Genomic DNA, 22,146 nt, shown 5'->3' with positions numbered 1-22,146 from the left:
GGGTGCCTAAGTGTGGGTGCATGCTAAGAATGCCTCATATGCTTAGGCGTGTTATGCCATGTGTGACGGTTCATGTTTAACTTTGACATTAATATTGCTGCTGTAGTTGGTTGTCGCCGCTGCTGCTGCTGCTGCTCTTGTTGTTGTTGTATCGATGATAAACACAACCCAGCAATGAGTTTTTGTCCCAACTGGCCCCAAGCCACTTGGCTCGGCGCCATTTAAGCAGTCGAGAGTAATCGAGTTTCTTGCTCTGTGTGTGTAGAAGAAGTAATAAAAGCGAAGCAAACAATTGAAAACCTACAGTGGCTGCGTAGATACAACCCAGCCACACACACCCACGCACACCCGCACTCAGTCTCGCACACGTAGCAAACATAAACATAAACAGCATTGAAAAGTGAAAGTACATAAACAAAGTGAAACAAAATCCGACGGACAAACAGACAAACGGTAAGCAACAGGAGCTGGCAAACAAGTTGAGCCAGGACCTGCTCGCCCGAAATCAAAATGGAAAGAAATAGGCAAGGAAAGCAGAAGATGCACGTGCATAACGGTAGCAATTATGTACAGCAGCGAGGCAAGAGGCCCCAAAGCAGACCTCAAAACAAAAAATGAAAAAAAATAACGAACTTTAACTTAAGTTTTCGAGGGTTTGGTCGGAGCGTGTTGCAAGGCATTTGCCAGTTTGTGTAAAGTACATCAAGTTTTTTTTAAATATTACATTTAATTAGACTGTTGTTATTATTGTTTTTTTTCGGCAGCTTATATGCAAAGCACTGCCAATGATATGTCTACTAAAATATTTAAGCTCTGCGCGATTTATTGCTGTGCGTCCGGTTGAACTCAAACTAGAGACTTTATATATATTTATATATATACACTCCATATATACATATTATTTATACAATATCCTGTGAAATGTTAGCAACTGGAATATATACATCAAGGGATTTAAATATCGTATATACATATGACAAAATCTATGTGCATGACAGGACGATAATAGTCTTTATCTTTCACAGTTCTAGAGCGCAGATCAGCTTGTTTTCTATGTAGCTAACTGGTCCGTTCAGTAGGTCTTTGATTTAGTATTTAGTAGTTCCAGACTCTTACTAATTTCTTGCAATTTATAAAATCATTCCATCTCTATTACATATGGAAAAACTTTAATCTAGATAAATATATCTATAAGAAATAGGATATTCCGATTTACAACTGGCATATCTAAAAAATCTTAACAGTTTATATGGTGAAGGTAACCACGAGTATATATATTTAACATTTGAAGTCTGAAGTTGAAGACGAACATTCAAATCAAATATTAATTTTTTTTAATTGGACAATTTTTATACTGATTTAGAAAAATTGTTTAATAAATACAAGATTATATTTTAAAGTCTGTTTTTTTCTGCATATTCAACATTTTTGGTTATTAAGAAGTTAACTTCATATATTGAAATATATTAAGTGAAACAACATCCTTCATTGGCAAAGATTAGGTTGACCTTTTGGGCCTTGCTTAAAGCCAAGATTAGGCATTTAGAAAGCAGATTCCTTAAACTTTGACTTGCCAACATAAGTGTTTGTTTGGAATGCTGTTTATAAAAAGAATATATGCAACTGAGCCTTTATGTATTAATCAGCTATTATAATCAGCTTTAATAATTTACTTTTATTTTTATCTACTGAAGTTAAACTTTATTTTCAAATTTAATTAAAATTCTCCTCTATTTCCACTATTCTACTCCTTCTTCAAAGACAACATTTCGGAAAATAGAACCTGCTCTAATACTGCATGACGACCATCAAGGATAGGTAAGAGTGAGCCGTATTTACAAGTGTGATCGAGTTGTGGTGCGACTTTTGGTCTGTGGGTAGATGCGCATGAATGACACATAGATAGATAATGGGGAGTTAGCAGTGGATAAGCATGACAAGTACGCAACAGCAATGCGAGACAGAGATATAAAGAGCGAGAGAAAGAGAGAGAGAGAGAGAGCGAGAGGGAGAGAGCGAGCGAGAGAGCGGATGGGAGAGTGGTTCGGTTGGGTATACGAATGAGCAGTATGTGTTGCGGAGATGACAAAACAACTCACCGGTTGCACCACAGTGACTACATCCGGGTTTGAAGCGCTGCTTCCGGTTCTTGCTCTGCTGCCAACATGCTGCGAGCGCCGCCATTTGTCTGTGCCAGAAGCGTGCTCGCGTGCGCGTATCCGGCGCCGTAGCCGGATCGCCGGATCGACTACTACGTTTACTACTTGCTCTGATTGAGGTGTTGGTGTCGTTGGTGGTATTGGTGGTGGTAGTGGTGGTGGTTGTGGTGGTTGTGGTGGTGGTGGCGGTAGCGGTGACGGTGGCGTTGGTGTTCGTATTGACGGTGATATCGGCACCACAGAGCGGACACTTTGGCAGCGGGCTGGCCGCCTGGGCAAAGGTAATGCCGCGCGGCTTTTGCTCAATATTATCGGCCTCGTCTTCATCCACAAAAATGCAGATGCCGCCGCGTCGTATTAGCGAAGACTTATTCGAAAACTCGCGCTCTGTTTCAAGTTTTTGTTTGGAGGACGATCACAATTGGAGTTGAGTTGGAAGAGTTTTTGATATTGGTTGGATATTGAACACAATTTGATGATTTCATTAACATATATATATATATACACACACACACATAGATATATATGCAAGTACAGAAAGAGAAAGAGAGAGAGAGAGAGAGAGACAGGAACATATATATAGATACATTAAGATAGTAGATAATTGTGGTAATATTTGTGTGTGGGCCAAGTCACAAGACGCATGCGTGCCATGCAACAGTTAGAGGGCAAGAGAGGTGAAAGTTCGTAGAGATAGACATACGTAATACAGATAAGTGGAAGAGAAGAGCTTAGTATAGCTGTCTACACCACCAAAAAGTCAACTCAACTCATACAAAGGCAAGTCAACTGCACTGGTCCAACTAGGCGTATGCTTTATGTGCAGAACTAGCAATCGGTTAGGTGCAAACCTTGTCTATATAACCGCCTACTGCTACGCTCGACTAAAGATCTAGAAAGCGATTCGCTAACACATCAACTAAGCATTTGCTATGCGACGCATGGGCAACATCTCAACTGGGTCAGCCTTAAGGCAAAGTGCGTAAAGGGCCAAATTTAATCACTAAGTGCAGTGGAGAGGAACTCCTTAAAATGGAAATCAACAAAATTAAAACATAAAATATTCAAAAGCTGCCAGCACTTAGCGACTGCCAGCAATAAAAGTTAAGCAACTTTCTAAATGTAATTAATTAGCTGCTAATCGCCTACGCTTTAGTTGATAAGATTTTCTAGTTTGCAGAGAGACAGAGATTCGTCAGACTTAATAAAACAATTGGTGGATTTCAGCAAAAATATTTGCTGAAGATGTTAAGTGGAAAATTCTGAAGAAATTAGAATTAGAAAATCATTTTATGTATTTAATATTTATTATACAGTGAATGAAAGTTTAACGATGAACGGATTCAACTCAAAATTATAATGAAAACTTAACAGAAATTTAAGTTCATTTTCAGATAATTTAGTAAATGAATTAAAATTGAAATCAATTGAGAATTATGAGGAGTCTGTTCCAAGTTTCGATGAGCACTTAGCCATAATAATCACCCTGAGCGTGACCTTTGCTGACCACTTTGAAGTGCTGCCCATGCCTAAGTCACTAAGTCGGTCGGGTGGTGGCGGGGGTGGCGCTACTTACTTGCTGAGCTGGTGGAGACACGTCCCATGGGTATGTAGCTGCGACTGTCGCTGTGCTCCTGGGAGAAGTTGATAACGTTGACATCGTAAGTGACCACGGACGCCTGTCGTTTCCGCATTGTCTGAATGCCCTCGTAGCCAGTGAGTATGCTGCAGCGCTGTCGGCCGCCGGAAGCGCTAACATCCGCATCGGTGGTGCTATCTTTGCGCTTCAGCAGCGGCGATGTGATGTCCTTGTGCTCGCCGAGCACCAGGCTATCGCTGCCGTCCACTGGCGACAATGTCGAGTCGAGTATGATTTCGGGCTTGGGTGATATGTTGGGTGGCTGCTGCTGCTGCTGCTGTTGGTGGTGGTGTCCAGCTGTCGCTGGCTGCGGCACCGGCAGGTTGGTGACCACGTCCAGTGATACAGTCGATGTGTCACTTGGCGTGTAGCCGCCAGCGGCGTGCGGCGGCGGCGACAGGAAGTACACGTTGATGGACGCCGATTGTGGAGCGTTGGCAGCTCCAACCGCTGCGCTCACAGCTGCCGGCGTATTCGGTGGGGACATCATATAGTTGGCGCACACCTGATCGCTCAGCGTGCTCATGCGCTGCGGCGCCGCCTGACGCCTGGACCTGCACTGCTCGCCCATTGGAAAGCTCAGCGAGCGAAAGATTTCGGCCAGCTCCGAGCTGCTGGCAATCAGCATGCCGCTCTGCTCGGGCAGCTCGGGCGGCGACAGCGACGGCGGCGGCGTGGCCGGCTGCTTGGGCGACTCGGCAAAGCAGTCGGCCAGCTGGGCCAGCTCATCGCCGCTGACGCCGCTAACGCCCACGATGGCATCGTTGCCAAAGTCAATGAGCTGCAGGCCACGGCCATCCGCTGCACTCGCCGCATTCTGCTCGCTGAGCACGTTTATGTCCAGCAGTATGTCCGGCTTGTTGGGCGTCGAGTCGGTGTCGCTGTGCTGCCGCGCCCGCTGCTCAAGTTTGCGTTCCTTGGCGCCGCCGCTGCCACCGGCACCGCCGTTGTAGCTGTGCGACAGCTTGCGATTGCGCGACCGCCGAAAGAAACTGGAGCCCTCGGAGTTGGCCTGCTGTCGCTTCTTTTCGAGGGAGAAGCACTCCGCGCTGGAGCGCTTAGTTTTGGCCAGCAGCGACAGCAGATTGAAGCCCTTCTCCTTGCTGGGCAGATCGGGCGCCTTCGACTTGCCGGTGGTGCGCATAAACTCCGAGTCGCTGGCGGCGAACGCGCCCTTATGTCCACTGGCAGCCGCCCCAGACTTGAGTCGAATAAAGTCCGATTCGCTCAGTGCGGCATATTTGCCGCCCGCAGCGTTCGTCTGCCTTTTGAAGTACAAATAGTTGTCCTCGATGAGCCGCTTGAGCTCTTTGTTGTCCTCGGCAAGCGGCAAGTGCGTGTCGTAGTGGTCAGTCGTCTCACTCTCATCGCTGTTCAGGCCGAACATGCGATAGGCCGTTGACTCTGGCTCTGGTTCGCTGTTGCCGCTGCCGCTCGTTAGGCTCTGCTGCTGCTGCACTGTGGCTGCTGCTGCCACCGCTGATGTTACAGCAGGCAGAGGCGGCGACGACGTCATCTTCTTTGTCAGTGTTTCAGCCCATATTTGCGGATTGAAGACGGGCACCGGCGGCTGCAGCTGGCTGGGCCCCGGCAGCTGTTGCTGAAGCGCCATCATCGATGGCGCGCTGTCCGTGTGCGTGACCTTCTCATAACGCTCTTGCTCGAGGTCACGCAGATCAATGCTGCTGCGGCTAAGACGACGCGGCGGCGGCGATGGCACACGCAGTTCATCGCACTCGTCCTTATCGTCGTCCTCATCAGTGGCTGTCTGCAACATGTCCTGTGGAGCCGATTAAAGCACATTTAAGACAAATACAAGAGTAATTCTTGTGCCCATACTGGACCAACTGCTGTCATAATTGTTGATGTAAAATTAAATGAAATTGTGCCAAAAATAATATTCAATTTTGTTTTCAGTAGCTCGCAATTTATATAAACAAAATATAGATTTATTTTGTCTTTTCTCAATTGAAAACTTTTCATGAAACTAACTAAAAAACTAACAGAAAAAAGTATCTTAATTGATATGCATAAATAAATTCTTTCTCTTCTGCATTCGCAGCGAATACTATTTCTGTTTCTGTTTTTTTTTGTTTTAAAATCGAATTTATTTTTTGTCGAAGGGAAATTTTATTTTGCAGTTGCACAAATTAAGTTTACTGCTAGCTGCTACAATTTCTTTAATGCTTTTTCGTTTAATTTTCCACGAATTGAGAGTTGCAATTTTCGGAAATAGAGTTCAATAAGTAGAATTGTAAAAGGGCAGAAAATAAACCTTGGCAAAGCTGACATTTGAGCTTTTGCCACTGCTAACTGGATTGTGCCAAAAGTACCCACTCAATTCATTCGAAAATTCTATATAAATTCATTCACAATATTTATACACAGTTCTTCAATTCACCTCTTAAACTGAGGCTGGCTTGATACATTCGTAAATAATATAAATATTTTTCATATGCAAGTGAAAATATTATCAGACCTTATGGAAAATGTAATGATTGCCTTAACTGTATCAGCAGTGGTTAGTGGCAATGACAGTTCGATTACAAGAACCGCATATCAAACTACATTCGAAGCAGCTAAATTCAGAGAATCGCGATGGCTGATTGCGCACAGTGGAACGCAATCGTCAAACATACCTCCAAATTGCTGAGCGCACTGTTGGTCTCCTCTCGTGCAGCTTTTGTGCTGATGTCACAGTCGCTGGGATGCAGGTAGCTCAGGTTGGTGGGCTGCTGGGTGTGGCCCATGTGTACACTGTTCAGAAGTATGTTGGAGCTGGTGCGGCTTAACGCCTTGCGCTGACGCACAGCCTCCCTGGAAGCAGCAGAGCGCAAAATGGTTCGAATTATTAAACAATTTCACTCGCCTAGGTCGCTGGGCAGAGAATGGAGACATACTTAAAGATGCGCCAGTACATAACCAGCATGACGATGCCCGGTATCCAGAAGCTCACTGAACTGGAGATGAGAGCGTAGGCCTTGTTGACCACAAACGAGCACTGATCCGGATGAAGCGAAATCTCGCGCAGATGCTCGGCCGTTGTGTACCAGCCCAGGAAAATGGGCGTAAACGAGATGAGCGCAGGCAATATCCATACATTGGCGAGCATAAAGCAGACGGTTCGATGTGTCATATTCAGCGGATACTCCAGCGGACGCACTATTGCATAGTATCTGTTGTGGGGCAGCACAAAAACAAAAACAAGCTTAATTAACGCACAAATCGGTCATTGAATACTGCAGGGTCGCTGCACTGAGCCAAAGCCACTGGAATGTTATGGCTGAGTTAAGAGCAATACAGCGAGCAATCGATGGATTTGCATGAGTTTTAATTCCGAAAAGCTCTTAAATGCTTTTATTAACGACTTCCAATTGATGGGAAAGCAATGCGCACTGCAAAATATGGCAAGCAAATACTCTAACAAGATCTTTTAAACAACATAGTTATATTCGAGTGCGAGTAAGAGTGCTCTACTCGAGACTGCTCGATGAGGCTATAGCCTGCCCTGAACTCTGCTCGAGCTGAGAGTCCAATCATTGTAAGCTTCTATTATACATAAATAGCACACATAGAGGAATACTTTGAATTACATTTTCAGAGCATGGTAATGAGAATATGAAATATATATTAATATTAAAGCAAGTCTCTAGTCTTCAGAGGGGCAAACGGAGATAGCTAGATCGACTCAGCTTGTTATCTAATGGGCTCTAATATGGCTGCTTCTGCCTCTTACATAGTCCAACAATCACTTGCAGTGGGTTCAGTGTCTAAATAGAGCTCCTGCATATAGATATCTTAAATAACCAGCAAATACACAGACAGTCTTATCGAGTGATCAAGTACTGTATAGTCAGGCTGTAATTAATTAAAAATAATCTATCAGATGAAATAACTCAAAGGGCATTTTATGTGGCAGACGTTTGCTGTGTAATACAAATAGCGGCGGCTGCAGCTTGAGCCTGGCGCTTATCAGAAGAGAAAAATCAGTTGGAGTACTCATACTCAAGCTCGATAGGCATTCATAATTTGAGAATCGTTTGTTTATTGAAGTTTCAGAGGAATTTCGATGGGAAACATTAATTAATTTGGTTCAATTTCTTTCACGTTCTTTTTGTTGTTCTTGCTGCTCTTCTGTTTGGCCCGAGCCTGCGAAAGGTGTGCGAAATATAAATTAATTAAAGCAGACAAACAAAGGCTCCAGCCATTGGCCACTGGGCATTGGCCGTTGCTGCTGCTGCTGCTGCTGCTGCTGTTGTTTCTTTTTTTTGCCCAGTTGTGTGTCCCAGCTGCTGGGGCTTCCGCTTAGGCCACAGCTCCAATTAACAGTTACAGTCTGTTTGCCGGGGCGGAACGAGACTTAGGGGCGTAGAAGTTACGCCACTAGCCGAGTGGCCCATTGCTCGTGTGCAAATCATTTGGGCCGCATTCATCATACGCCCCAGCTCAATGTTTGCTTTTGATGTGCGCGCCTTTCACGGTAATTAATCGTTTCTCATTCGCAGCGCGCGCTGTGGTTTGTTGTAAGAGTGAGATTCTGGCCACAAGATTAATGGAGCCTCTATTTAAAGCGCCTTCAGTCGCACGCACAAATGTGTTTGTTGTGCGTTCTACATGGATCGGGTTAGGGTTAGAGCCGGGGAGGGCCATGCACTCACCTGTCCACCGATATGCAGCACAGATGCAGTATGCTCGCTGTGGAAAAGTATACATCCAGGCTGTTATATACGTTGCACATGAACGGGCCGAACATCCACTTGCCGCCAGACAGCTCCACGGATGCGTTGAATGTCATCGCACAGAGGGCGACCAACATGTCGGCCATCGCCAGTGAGACAACGAAGTAATTTGTTATAACGCTGCAAAACGAAACAAAGGAAGCGCAACATTAAATGGACATCGCGGTTTACGTTTCCCAAGACCACCAGCCAGCCGCCCGCCCAACCACCAATTGCCAGCGGCCGCAGCCGCAAGCCGCCCACACAGTAAAAGCCATGTCAAGCAAATGACATTGCATTTGCTTGCAGCGGCGCTGGCTTCGTGCGCGTCCCATCTCCGACTCGCATTTGGTCTCATTGCACATCATTTCCCAGGTGCAGTTGCCACCAGCCAGGTCGCCTTTATGCGGCAATTTCTCTATATCCTTGACTGCCATAAGTCATTCGCTTGACTAGCTATGCAAGTTGCAGTGCCTGGGCCAAATAAGTTGAGTCGAGTGCCGCGTTTATGCGCCAACTCATGTCACGATTTCACTTTTGTCGAGCTAAGTCACTATAAATGAAACTATTTCAATTCGCTTGCGCTTTAGGGCGTCTGTCCTGTTACTTATTAAATTTATGCACTTTTAAGCAACTGCACAGCGCGGCCAGCTCAAGGCAGTTGCATTGTCTTAGACGAACGTCCTTGCTGCTATGCTTAAAAGCTTTAGTTACCTAGAGGAAATTGCTGCTGCTGCAGCTGTAGCTGTCTGTGATGTAGTACATTTCATTTCATTTATAGAATTTTATATAATTTGAAATATTTTTCGTCTTTTCTTTTTACAAGTTTGCTGCTGGTTTCTTGTTTATACTTTCAATATATTAAGTAGGAATATATTATTGTTGCTAATATATAACAATGTTAATAGACAAATATGCAATATTTATATTGCTGATGGGCTCTCACACATATATTTTTATGTATAATTGTTAATATTATATGATGTGTGATACTGTGAAATTAATGAATGAGTAGAGCTTATTATCTTCGTTTTCCAATCTGCTGCAGTAGTATTCGTGGGAGGCTGAGAGCTTGCTTGTAGTTGTCGAAATATTTATTATTCGAGTGAGTTTGCGTCTTTGCTAAACGTTTCTCATTATTGACTTGCATCCACCAAAGAGAGAGAGAGAGAGAGAGTGATAAAGAGAGCAGTGAGTGAGAACCAGATAACTATTTAGGCTATTCGAGCAGCGTCGTTATGATCAGTGGACGAAGAGAAGCGACTAGAAATTGTTATTCTGGAGAAGTTGATTGAGGATCATTATTTAATGAAATATATAATGAAAGGTGATCAACACAAACTCAATTTATACATATTCAATGTTTACTTAAATATTGCATGTTAAGCAAAAGTGATAAGAGTCGTAGGGACTATAGTTGAAAAGGGCGTGTAAGAGGATACGCTAAGCTGTTATTTTTATCTTTTTCCATTTTAAGTGAATTACTTAGTAAATTAAATTTCAAAAGTTTTGTCCTGTTTATCACTTGCCAAAAAGAAAGCTTCCATAAAAAGGCCTGCTAAGCTCTTGCTCTCCCTTGATCAGTCGGTCCGAAAGTACCTAATATGCCATATAGTCTATCAAGTTGTACTCTATAAATATAAATATAATGGAATCTTCATAATTTACTTAAATAACTCCTGTGAGTTCAATAAAAAGTTGCTCTGTTCATTCAAATTCTGTTCAAAGTTTGTCCGCTCCGCTTGGCATTTCAAGTGGCACATAATAATAAAGGCAAGACATTTAACAAATTCATGACACTGTTGCTCGCATAAATGTTGCACAACAGGAGCTCACACACATGCATACATAACTGAGTTGCCCTCAATAGTATGCTACAATTTTGTGCATTCGCCTCTCCTCTCACCACGCCCCGCTCGCCTCGCACCTCTCTCTGGGGTGCCTTGTCATTGCCTACGTAACGTGTGTGATATTTTTGCTCACTTTGTGTTTCATTTTTCCACTTGTCGCTCATTTAAATTGCATTTACGAGTATGTAAACAGTTTATAAAGGGCTTCACTGTTGTTGTTTATCTTATTTATGCTGTGCTGTCGCAATTGTAATTAACTTGAAGGCCACGAGGTGAGCATTGTAATGGGCGCGTGTCTTTGCCGGACGGCAAGTCTTATGCAAAATTCAATTATATACCATGCCAGCTACCATATTAAATACAGATACGACATTGAGGCTAAAATTGATCGATTTCCGCGATTGCAATCATTCATGCCACCCTTCCCAGTCTCTCTCTGCCTCCCTCTCTCTCTCTCTCTATTTATCTTGAATATTATTGACATTTCTTTACGACATTTGTATATCGACAAATAGTCGCCTTCAAGCAACGCTAGAGAGTCATAAAAACTCTCTATGGACCGATTGGCTTACCGCAGTTTCCTGTTGCGCTGCACCGAAATAATGACCAGTGCATTGCCCAGCACTGCGGCCAGGATAATTGACGAAAAGATGAAGCCCTTGAGCAATAGGAGCGATACGTCCACCCAACTGTCTTCCAGCGGCTCGCCGGCTTCCAGCACGCTGCTGATGCTGGTGTTCGTGTTCCCTGTCAGATTGCCAGCAACTGTGGAGAACAGCTCCAGGGCAGTGGCTGGAGAGGATGGCAGTGCGGAAGATGCACCAGTGGCCGATGAAGTTGATGATGCCGTTAATGACAGCGAAGTCAACGAGGCGTCCACAAATCGTGTTGTTGTTTGCAAAGTAGTTGTTGATGGTCTCATAGTCGTTGTTGTTGTTGTTGTGGCTGTTGTTGTTGTGGCTGCAGCTGCCGCTGCAGTTAGCAGCAAGTTGCTGCTACTGCCATTAGTTATGCCTGCCGTTGTTGTCGCGGCTGCACCGCCAGCTGCAAGCATAGCCATCGATTTGCTAGGCCTTCGCGTAGCTGAAGTGGGCAATGCCGCCGCAGTAATGGCAGTGCTCGGGCTGTGCGCTGCTTTAGGCGTTGACATTATTTCGACTCACTGTTGCGCTGATTAAAATGTCTTTTGTTGCTGTCCTGTTTGCTCGGACGATAATCATTTTTTGTTCGTTCACATAATTGCAATTTGCAACGCAAACAAGCGACGAGTCAAAGCTCATACTCATCCGCAGCCCCATCAACTGACAATGCTCAGCGGCAACGCGGCCGTCGTCGTTGTCGTTGAGTGTTTGCCCAACGCTCTACCAGGCCGCGATGCCATCGCCTGCCAGCTGCCTCTGCTCCCCCCTTCAGCTCTCGTCTCTCTTCTGGCTTCTGTTTGTGTTGCTCGCAGTTTAACAAAAAACTTGGCCGTGCTTCGTTCCTAGCGCTCAGGCACTCAAACGCTCAACATCCAGCATCCAGGCGTCTGAAAATGAATAAATAAATAATGGGCAAAATAAGCGCATAAGTAAAACAATAGAAAATTGCAAGCGAAATATACAATCGGGCAAAATTTAAGAGCCATTGAATTTATTGAGCGGGCTGTTCCTGATATATGTATGTTGATGCGCCAGCAATTTGTTCGATTCAGAACCTGCTATCAGCCGCTCTCCACCCCAAACTCTACGCTGTTATCCTTCGGAATAACGGAAGTATATTGCGTATACGCTGTGTGAGTCCTCGGCATGCATTTTATTGAAGAACACAAAAAAAAGAGAAAATACATCTGCATATCCTCGACGACAGTCGACAGTCGACAGTCAGCGCACAGCTGACGTTCTGTGCTCGGGGACTGGCCAAGGTATTACCTTCTAATTTACATAGGTTCCAAGAGGACAAAAATTCGCTTTGCAGCTACATCCACATTTGTATCTGGCTTTATATTATTTTTTAATGGATGCACTTATTCTTAAGGCAGCTCAGCATCCTTCACTGCCAAGCATGACCTTTTATTGTATGCTCAACTTTATTTTTGTTTTATTTTTTTTTGATTAGTTGGCTTTTGCTATTCGCCCTGCTGCGAATCGATAGATGGATAGATAGCTACGCAAATCCACTTACATATATTTGCGATTATTGTTATACACATTTACTTATTTGTTCTGTGTGTATCTCTAATTTCATGCTTGAAACAAATTTCAAATTCCCAAATAAATACGTCAGAGCTGCTTTGTATTTAACTGCGAACTATTTGCATTGTTTGTGGGCGTTTCCACTATTGTCGAGGGATTAAATATAATTTTATTTTAAATATTTAGATAGGCACGTGTTCAAGTGCTTTTGTTCTCGCGTAAATATTCAAAATTGACTCCTAAGCTTCTCTTTTCATAAAAGGATATTGCAAATGAGCCAATTTAGAAGAATATTTTGTTTCATTTATGACTTAAGCTTGCCATGCTTTAATCTTTTATTGAATATTCTTTTTATAACATTTAACGAATGGATTTTAATTATCTTAGCTTGTATTTGGGAGCATAAAATGAAAAGAAATATTTGTTGACTTTGCTTAAAATTAAATCATAAATAAAAAGGACATAAGTAAAAATATTTTTTAATGAGTTTTTATTAATGCATAAATAGTGTGTAAAGGAAGCTCTGCTGGTTATAGATGTTGTTTGCTTACTAGGTTTTCGCTAAATGAGCAAAATATTATCAATCTTCGACTTGGCGCTAATAAACTTCTTTCAATAAAAGTCTTGAAAATCCAAATCTCTGCAAGTTTCTGACTTAATGTTAAACTCCATTTAACGTAAATTTGATAAAGCACTCTTTATATATATCACGCAATTTCTCTCTCTTTCTCTTCATCTGTCTCTTACTCTCTCTACCTCTATCTCCCTCGTTAATTATCTGTTCATATCTATCTTTTCATCACTCTTCTTTCTCTCTCTCTAACTCTATCTCTATATCTCTCTTTCTATCTTTCTCTATAGTTTTCTCTCTATCTCTTTCCCTTTCTTTTTCTCTCTGATTCTCTCTCTTTTTCTCTGTCTCCATCTCTTACTTCTTTTTCTCTCTCTTGCTCAGTCTTCAATCTCCCTTCCTCTGTATCTCTCTGTCTCTCTATCTATCTCTCCCTCTCTATCTCTTTTTCTCTCTCTTTCTGACTCTTTCTCTTTCTGTCACTCTCTCTTTCGCGCTCTCTCTCTATTCTCCATTCTCTCATTCTCCCTCTCTCTCTCTCTCTCTTGCCATAAACTGTCTCTCTGTTATCCACTGTCCATGTTATGAGATATTAAAGTTGAAATGCCTTTGACAGCGACAGAAATGGTTAGCAATAAGTTTCAGTCAGCTTGTAGGAAGGAAAATACATTTTTGCTGCCCTTCAGTATTTTGATTTCAATATCTTTTATGGATATGTTAGAGTCAGGATAGACAAGCCAAAGACAAACACACACACACACACACATAGACTACAAAATAGAGTGCTTCACAGTGCGATTATCCTTGTTCGTCCTTCATTCACCAGTTTAAATTGACTTGTCCGTTGCGCTTAGTCGACGACTCTGGGCTCTGAGCCATAGACTGCCAGGATTGGCAGCTAAATAACTTAATGTTCGGATTTCGCGACGATAGCATAGAACATCAGTCAACACTCAAGGGAAAGCACAGAACATATATAAAGCGGGTTAAAATTTAATGCAGCAAAGCAAGGCTTAGTGGCCCCTTTTAATATCCTGGATAAGTTGCTTTTTTGTCCGCTCTCTCTCTTGTCATTGTGGCATAATTAATGCCCTCGAATGGCTGACGTTGTGAGTGCGTTGTGCTGCCGGAAACTCAATAAGCCCGCTCCTCTTCCGGCAGTCGAGTTTACGCTTAAGCGCAAACATCAACAAGTTCCAGCTTGCTGGGTCCTTCACTCGACGCGTTGGTCAAACAGGCGCGCGCATGGGTCACTCTGAAGCGGCCACTGCCGTAGGCGGATGCAAAGTGCAAACTTCAAAGTGACGCGCAAAGGACACTACTAATTCAATTAAGTCCATGCCCGTAGCAGCCAATGACCAACCAACTGACTCACCGAAGAGGCTTGCATTTTGTGCGGCTATCAAGGACATGAATACCTTCCGAGGACCGTCCGACCACTCGCCCGCTCGCGCCACCACTTATCGAACATAAGAGGCTTAACTGCTGCTGGTTAGCAAACACAAATTGATAAAGCGCCCCGGAGCAAGTCATCGGACAAATACTAATTGTAAATATTGTGACAACTTCCACCGACAGCCGCACGAAGAGGGCGACAACGGCCCTTTCTGAAAATTCAATATGAACTCTGAGCTCAATTGACGGCAATTGCAATAACTACATCACTCTGTGGCTGTCTGAGTTGGCAACGGCTTCATTCATGGCAAGCAGCTCAATCTGTAGAAGAAAGAGGAAAATATTTTGCTGAAGACGTTTTCAATTGATTTGATGTTTGTAATGCATTTAGCAAATACAAACTGTGCCACTGACTCCATCACATGAATTCAATTAGCTATTGAGCGTGTTCCGCACTGTACTTTATATGTCTAATTAAAATTCTAGGACAATTTACAGCGTTGCATCAATAAATAAGGCCGGTCAAAGCGAATCCAGGAATAGCTATTTTATTGAGTTACTAAATAAATACATGTCACGGACGTGGGACAGCCATAGATGGTTCGGTTCGGGTCATGTTTGTCTGCATTTAGGTCAAATTGGAATTAATTTTTTAAATGTAGAGCGCATAGCCTTGTTGCAAAAGATGCACAGATAGTTTTTAGTGGGCGTGGCTATTCGATTTTTGAGTGGATCTAAAGAGAAAGCAATGAGAGTTTCACCAGCAGCTACAAACTTAAAGCAAACTGTTTTATTTCAACTTTTGAAGCTAATGGTTATATAAATTTAAACAAAGGTAAAAGTTTCTTACAGAAATGGTGACAGTGAGCAAGACTCAATGAATGAGAACTTCAAACTGGTAAAGATTTTTTTTTTATTATTATTTTTATTATTTTATTTATTTTTATTTGCAAACTGTCCCATAGACTGCTGTCTGATGACACGGCCTTAATAGCTTATGATGACCCGCCGCAGACCGCAAGGAGCATCCTCCAAGTGCAGCTTGACACAAAAGATCCCTGGCTAAAAAGATGGAATATGATGGTCAACATTGAGATGTCCAGTTACACCACCTTTGCATTGCGAAGAGAAAACTCTTCCCATGTTCAACTCGACGGGTGTACTAATCATTCCATTCAAGTCATTTGGATTGATGCTTGATCCAAATATGGACCTCTGAAATTTCAATCTTACTTACTGCCCGCTATTTCAGTTGTAACATTAAAAAAGTAATTGATAATATTTTTAAAATATACATCAATAAAATCACACAGAGAGGGAAAAAGAAGAAGAAACGCAAGAGAAAAAGAAACTTTCTCATGTCACCTAAACACACAGTTTCTCTGTTGCTGTGTAAAACGTCGAATGACATAAAAAACTCATGTGCATAGTTTCATCAATCTAGATCATGTCAAAATGAAGAGTGCGAAGAAATAGTGTCTTGAAAATAAGAAATCATGTGCAGCCTTAATTGATGAACTGACAATGTACAAATGAAGAGAGTTTGGCTGTTGGCGAGATTTCAGTTAAGGTCCAGTCGAATGGGTAAAAGAATTTTGGCTCATGGGTTGGCTTGTCGATTGGCATAAATAATTTGCGCGCTATTGAGAGAGGCAGCTGACAGCTGGTAGACAGGACGTGTCTTAAGCTGGCATTTGGCCAGGTGCACAGTTGTTGTTTGCGCAACAAATTAAAGTTAATGCGGCTCAGCAATAAGCCCCCTTGGCATGGGACACTCCAATCCTTTCCAGCCAACTGGCAGCGACAAACAAGTGCCAATCCCCTGCTTAGACACATTGTGACGACAACTGTCAGCATTTAAATAAGATTGATCGATTGGCATTCTCATTGTCATTGTTGCTAACGCTGTTTCTTTTTTTATTGTTGCTGCTGTGCGAGGCTGTTGATTTTCACGTACTTTGATTTGCATAGAACAGACTCCACCACCAGCTGAGCACTGCACAGTGTTACGAAAAGTTTTAACAAACTTTCCGCGAGTTCAAATTATAGCAAATGATTAAAATATGAGCTTGTCATTGATATCTATCTGGAACCTATATTAAGCTGTCTTCTATCTATTGTCAAATTGATTTAAATAACTAAATAGTTATTATGCTTAACTAGAAGTTGAGTTCGATTCTTGTGTATAGCTATTGAGCGTAGATAGATGAATAGTTTATATATTTATAGATGGATAGATAAGATTTAGCTAAAAAAATTGAAACTCAGCTATAGGGCAACTCATTCTCATATCTCATAATATCTCTTGTCAAGGAGTCTAATACATTTCTTAGAAATTCTTTAGTTCTTAGTTATATCAATATATTTAGCAATATATTTTACAGAATTCCATGAACAGCTGTATCTCTTGAGCTAAGCACCAACTCCAATTTGCATCTTAATTTGCCACCCATAAATTTTATATAAAATTCAGAAATATATCTTAAACTTTTTTCTAATCATTTCAATTATGAGCAAATTTGATTACAATTGAAAATCTTCTCATTACTCTCAATTAATGTCAATCCAAATGAATAGCTACAAACAACTCTTACTTAACTTTCAATTTGGAGAAGGTGCCTTCAGACCATGTGTTAACTCTTTCAATTAGGCAAACAATAAGCTGACACAAGACTTAAGTGATGGCAATTGGACCTGTGCTACACATCACCTACTGTTATGGTTCCATTTGTGACATGTTAGGGCCTCTGCTTTGCCCTCGGCTGTTGAATGATGAAGATTTTGGCCACTGTGTGCACGGCGGCTGCTGCTGTGCAATTGTGTGGCACAAATTGTTGGCACTTCCGTTTGGGCTTTGGGATTTTAGCTTGTTTACGGCCAAGCAGCGGGCAGTGGCTAACGGCTTTGAGCTTTGACACTAGGGGTGCATAACAAATCGTTTAGTGGCTGTCATTCAATGGCCAAAGCCTTCAGGCGATTGCCTATAAAAATTGCAGAGCTCCTTGGTGAAGGCATCAGTGGTCCGGCAGCCGTAACGCGTCGCGCATTAGACTCCAGCTCAGATCAAGCAACTAGTGTCCAGTGCCGTGTAGTGTGTCCTCTGTGGCGCGCAGAATAAGTACAAGCAACGCGACTCCTTACACTTGAGCAGTCAGCAACGGAACAGTTATGTATAGACTAAGTAATTGCACATTGCTGCTAATCGCAGTATCCTGTTACCTGGTCTACTCCAGCCAGGCCAAGGCCTTGCAGGTGAGTGTGCAGCGCGTTGGCGAAAAGGTTGAGTAAGCACAGCTTGACAAGCACCACTTAATAAGTTTTATTTGCTACGGCAAAGCAGCGCAACACGCTAACAAAGCTGCCAAAGTGAAAGCCATCAACTTGCCTCAAGCATCCAAATTCTGTATAAAAACTTTTGAGAAATCTCTCGCTCCCTGTCTCTCACTGCGGTCAAATGCGATTTTGGCCGCATTTTGGTTTGAGGTTTATGCAGCAGCATCTTCAACCAATTTCCCTCACCTGTCATTGCCAAATTTCCGCATAGCTAATTGTGCGCCACTGCAATGTCAATGCCATTCGAGTCAATTTATTTCCTTTTATTAAAGTCTTATGATTGGCAATCAATTTCAAACGTAATTATATTTCCAGCTCGTTGGCAAACGCATCTTTATGACATCAATTTTAATAATTTCATGGAATATTTATATATTACATAATTTGATTAAATTATTTACTGAAATACATTTGAATATATACTGTTTGGATCGATGAGTTGAACAGCCAAACGTGCAAGAAAATTTATATTTCGATCAGTCACCAAGTAATCGCAGATGTGAGCGAGACAGACTAAGTGCCCATAGATTATGGCTTATAGAGTACAAATTTAGTTTCGTGAATTTTCCATACAGCTTAAGAGCATCTCAGAGTGATAAACTGATACTCGAAAACTTTGTCTAAAAATATTGATCAATTACATACCTTAAGGGTTCAAAGTTCTCTTCTTGTATGCATAATAAAATAATAATAATAATTTGAATAGAACACCCTAAGTTATATTTGAGTGAGGCATGCATAGGAATCCCTCTTTTTGTTGACTTTGCCGTCTAAGGATATTTAGTTGTTGATTCAATTTAATTTTGCTTTAGTTTATGTCCTGTGATCTGGTTTATTGTGTTTGCATTTATGGCCAAGATACAATTTACAAGCCGATTTAAGGTGTTGGCATTTCAATTCACATTGAGTTGTCTAATCAAGCGTACTGCGCTGCCTGTCATGCTGTAAATTGAAACAATAAAGTGCTCGACTCACACATAATACCCACTCACGCACACACACTCTCACACACACCCGTGGAGACTTTGAGTGCGCTGTGTGTGTGCAGCTCACGTATGCGCATAAATAGGCGGCATAAAAATAACTTAACACGTGTCGACGGTTTGCCAGCAAGAGCGGCAGGAACGATATTGAAAGCGTTGCCGACGTTGCCGCAGGCGAAAGGGCCCCGAATCAAATATTTCAAATATTTTTGTTGTTTTCTTTTCGGTGTTGTGCTTCTCATGCCGCTTTGTGGCACTTCATTTGCACAGGGCACAAACAAACTGGATTTGCCAAATCGCATCAGCGGCATCAACGTTGGCTCTGCCAGCGTCGCAGCGGCGGCGGAAGCACGCCACAAGCGCGCAATGGGCGAATACAAAGAGCTAAACGACATCATTGACGACCTGGAAGAGAACGGCTTGGTGCAGAAGGGCGGCAGTGCGGCAGCGCCGCAAGCCCAAGCGCAGGAATTCGACCTGGATAGCATGCCGCCGTTGGCGTACTACCTACTGCTGCAAAAGCTTCGCCAGCGTAAGTATTGAGCACACGCTGCGTATGAGTAATGTGCCCTTATGACAACCGGCTAAGAAAGCATCTCAAGTATGCTCAGCTAGGAATTACGCGTACGCTTGAGAAAATTGATTTCTTTTTCAAGAATTTCGCATGTGACTCAAAGGTTTAATAGTTAAGTCATTTGCATTCTCAGACATTGCCAACTGACCTGAAATTTAATTTAATTTCACTTGTTTAGCACGGATATGGATATTCAATTTCCGACTTATAAAATAGTTTGCTTCAGAGTTATACAAATTCCTATTAAAGCTGAACTTTTTTCGCTTAACTTCATTTCATAAGGGAACTTTCACAATTTTCTCTTCATGCTCTGTGTGCACGTGTGTGTGTGAGTGTAACATTTACTATTCTTTCTTCTTGCTCTTGTTCTTCTCTCTGGCCGTGCAGTGCAGAGCAACAGCGAGCCAACATATCGCGTGCGCACGCCACGCCTTGGACGCAGCATTGACTTTCAGCAACTGTTGGATAGCCGAGCGGGCAGCGACGAGGCAGCTGGTGGCCAGTTTGTGTCGCGCATGATGAAGAAATCGGTGCCGTTCAAGCCGCGCCTGGGCAAACGTGCTCAAGTGTGCGGCAGCGGCGGGGATTAAGCCATGGCAGTAGCAGTTACAATATCATCCAACGCGACCAGGACGAACGGCAAGGACGAAGCCCCGGACAAGGTTGAGGCCAGCCATTGGCGCTCTGCCAGCTCAAATTAAACTACTCACACAACGTCGCCAAAAACGCTAAAGCAAATAATCTACTTACTCCTACAACATTCTCTATATACATATATATATATATATATATATATATATATATATATATATATATATATATATATTAATACATCTGTATATTTGTATAGCTAGGCCCAGAAGTTTTTAAAGAAATTCGTACTCGCGACAAAATATGTGTTTAAATAAAGTGCAGACCATTGAAAACTGAAACCTGTGCTGCTTCATGCGTTCATATCGAATATCAAAAGTTTCCCAAAATTAGAATAAATTAAGAGCTGTAGCCACACACAGAGAGAGCTGTCAATAATTGACCTCGAACTGTGGATTTTCGCCAATTTTTGCCAATTTTCGGTATATGTGTTTTATTTTTGGCATGGCAAAAGTAAATTAATGAAAAATTCATTACGCAATATGAAAAGTGTGAGAACAGCTGCTGCGCTGCGGTGACATCTGCAGCGCCCAGCATCGCGCCAGGAGCCATGTGCTCCGAGTGGCATATGACGTTTCCACAATTCGTGCTTTTTCGTTAACCAAAAGCCGGTGGCTTTATTTCAGCCTGATCAAGCACACATAAATTTTGTGCTGCTTGCACAGATTGTATGTGTTTCTGCACACACTGTATAAATACATATCAATATGCAAGCTCTGATTCACATTATCATTAATTGCATTCACATTTAAGCAGCTAATTGGTAAACCAGTTGATTTAATTAGCTATGAAGCATAGTTATAAAAAAACTAAATAAAATAAAATTATTTCCTCACTCTCTTCTGACTGACCTATGAAATAGGAAAAGGAAATGGAATAAACTAATAAAGGCTTTGAAGCTGGGCTTATATTATGCTGCCATTATGTATTCACTTTGCTAGCAGTGCTTCAAACGCAAGTTCTAATTAGGGATATAATAATTGCTATGTTATTCCTACACTAGCGCCTCGAATTTTGGCTTAGAGTTCCAAATTGCACTGACGTTGTCCCGGCCAAATAATTGGTCATATGATCACAGCTTTTCATTGAAGAGCGTTTGTTCTGAGACGATTGGGTTACCAAATTAATCCATTTTATTAATTCCACACATTCGGCAGGCGTAAGATGAGTTTTGATAAAATGGCAAGGCGTATTGAGTATCTCAAGACTTACGCCTAATTGGACAGCTAATAGACTACTCAAATATGGTTTTTGGAGATACTATCACAGCTGCCTGGTCACTATAGTTAAAATTGGCAAAACCTAAATAAAATTGCCTATCTTATGGGACTATTAACTCTTCACTATAAGTCTGTCTATAAATGAAAAACCTTCAATATGGAATACTTAAGAATATAGTATAAATATCTATATATATATAAGTATAGCAATCAACTACATCTAAGGTACACTCTATGCATTTATAGAGTTCATAGCTCTCATTTTTCGAATATGTAACAAAAATTGCCCGAAAATCTCAACTAAGGTTAATGCTGCCAGAGATATTCTTAGTTTCATAAAGCGTATTTTATATGTTTACATTTGTGAACTAGATGAATTCTGATATGCTCTTCAAGCATATCTCGCACGCAATGTGAAAAATAATAAAATCAATTTTTGTTCCATTTCTTAGGTCAAAGTTTGATGCAAACGTGTTTTAACAGAGATTTGGTTTCAAGTTCGTTTAGTGCAAGCTTGTTTGACTGCAAATAAATACACAAATAAATAAATTATTTATAATAATACAAAAAGACTATGGCACGGGAAAATAATTGATATTTAAATAGAATTTAAGAGGCTTAAATTCATATTGAAGGTGTTGTGCAATTCGAGAATATTTAAATTCTGAATCCATAGAACGAGGCAAATCAGTTTCGTAGAAATTCAAATAACAGGCAGAAGTAGGCGTGGCAGAGCAAGTGTATACATTCGTGAGCAGCATCGGCAGCCGAGTCGAGCTTTGCTGTACAACCGAAGCTAAAGAGTCAAAATTACATTTTTTATTAAATAACAAGAGTCAAAATTACATTTTTTATTAAATAATAAGTATTTTTAAAACA

At 41.9% G+C, this 22,146-nt stretch overlaps 2 protein-coding genes across 3 annotated transcripts in view; one reads left to right on the top strand and one right to left on the bottom strand.

The window, feature by feature from the left end:
* LOC111604256 (octopamine receptor beta-3R) overlaps positions 1–22,146 on the bottom strand; it is a 40,666-nt gene that overhangs the window by 871 nt on the left and 17,649 nt on the right. Inside the window, exons 3-8 of one of the 2 annotated variants that reach the window (XM_023322246.2) lie at positions 10,939–11,894; positions 8,457–8,657; positions 6,699–6,974; positions 6,438–6,615; positions 3,736–5,578; positions 2,100–2,546 (exon numbers count right to left, since the gene is read on the bottom strand). In XM_023322246.2, the coding sequence (XP_023178014.2) occupies positions 2,100–2,546; positions 3,736–5,578; positions 6,438–6,615; positions 6,699–6,974; positions 8,457–8,657; positions 10,939–11,516 (3,523 nt within the window). In that variant the 5' untranslated portion in view covers positions 11,517–11,894. The remainder of the gene's footprint in view (positions 1–2,099; positions 2,547–3,735; positions 5,579–6,437; positions 6,616–6,698; positions 6,975–8,456; positions 8,658–10,938; positions 11,895–22,146) is intronic. The other variant, XM_030224928.1, reaches the window with a different exon arrangement.
* On the top strand, positions 17,535–20,146 carry LOC111604258 (protein hugin). Its single transcript, XM_023322249.2, has 3 exons — positions 17,535–17,758; positions 19,093–19,354; positions 19,784–20,146. The coding sequence occupies exons 1-3, from the start codon at positions 17,675–17,677 to the stop codon at positions 19,984–19,986; spliced, it is 549 nt and encodes a 182-aa protein (XP_023178017.1). The 5' UTR covers positions 17,535–17,674; the 3' UTR covers positions 19,987–20,146.

Source organism: Drosophila hydei, unplaced genomic scaffold (assembly GCF_003285905.1).
Source record: "Drosophila hydei strain 15085-1641.00,03,60 unplaced genomic scaffold, DhydRS2 tig00008121-arrow-pilon, whole genome shotgun sequence".
Lineage (NCBI taxonomy): Eukaryota > Metazoa > Arthropoda > Insecta > Diptera > Drosophilidae > Drosophila > Drosophila hydei.
Note: the sequence above shows the minus strand (reverse complement) of the source record. Positions and strands in the feature narration are given on the sequence as shown.

Excerpts from the sequence above, each read along its gene's own strand:
- LOC111604258 (XM_023322249.2), top strand. The coding sequence starts at position 17,675 with ATGTATAGACTAAGTAATTGCACATTGCTGCTAATCGCAGTATCCTGT. Across the intron at positions 17,759-19,092 it reads GCCAGGCCAAGGCCTTGCAG|GGCACAAACAAACTGGATTT; the intron begins GTGAGTGTGCAG and ends TCATTTGCACAG. Across the intron at positions 19,355-19,783 it reads GCTGCAAAAGCTTCGCCAGC|TGCAGAGCAACAGCGAGCCA; the intron begins GTAAGTATTGAG and ends CTGGCCGTGCAG.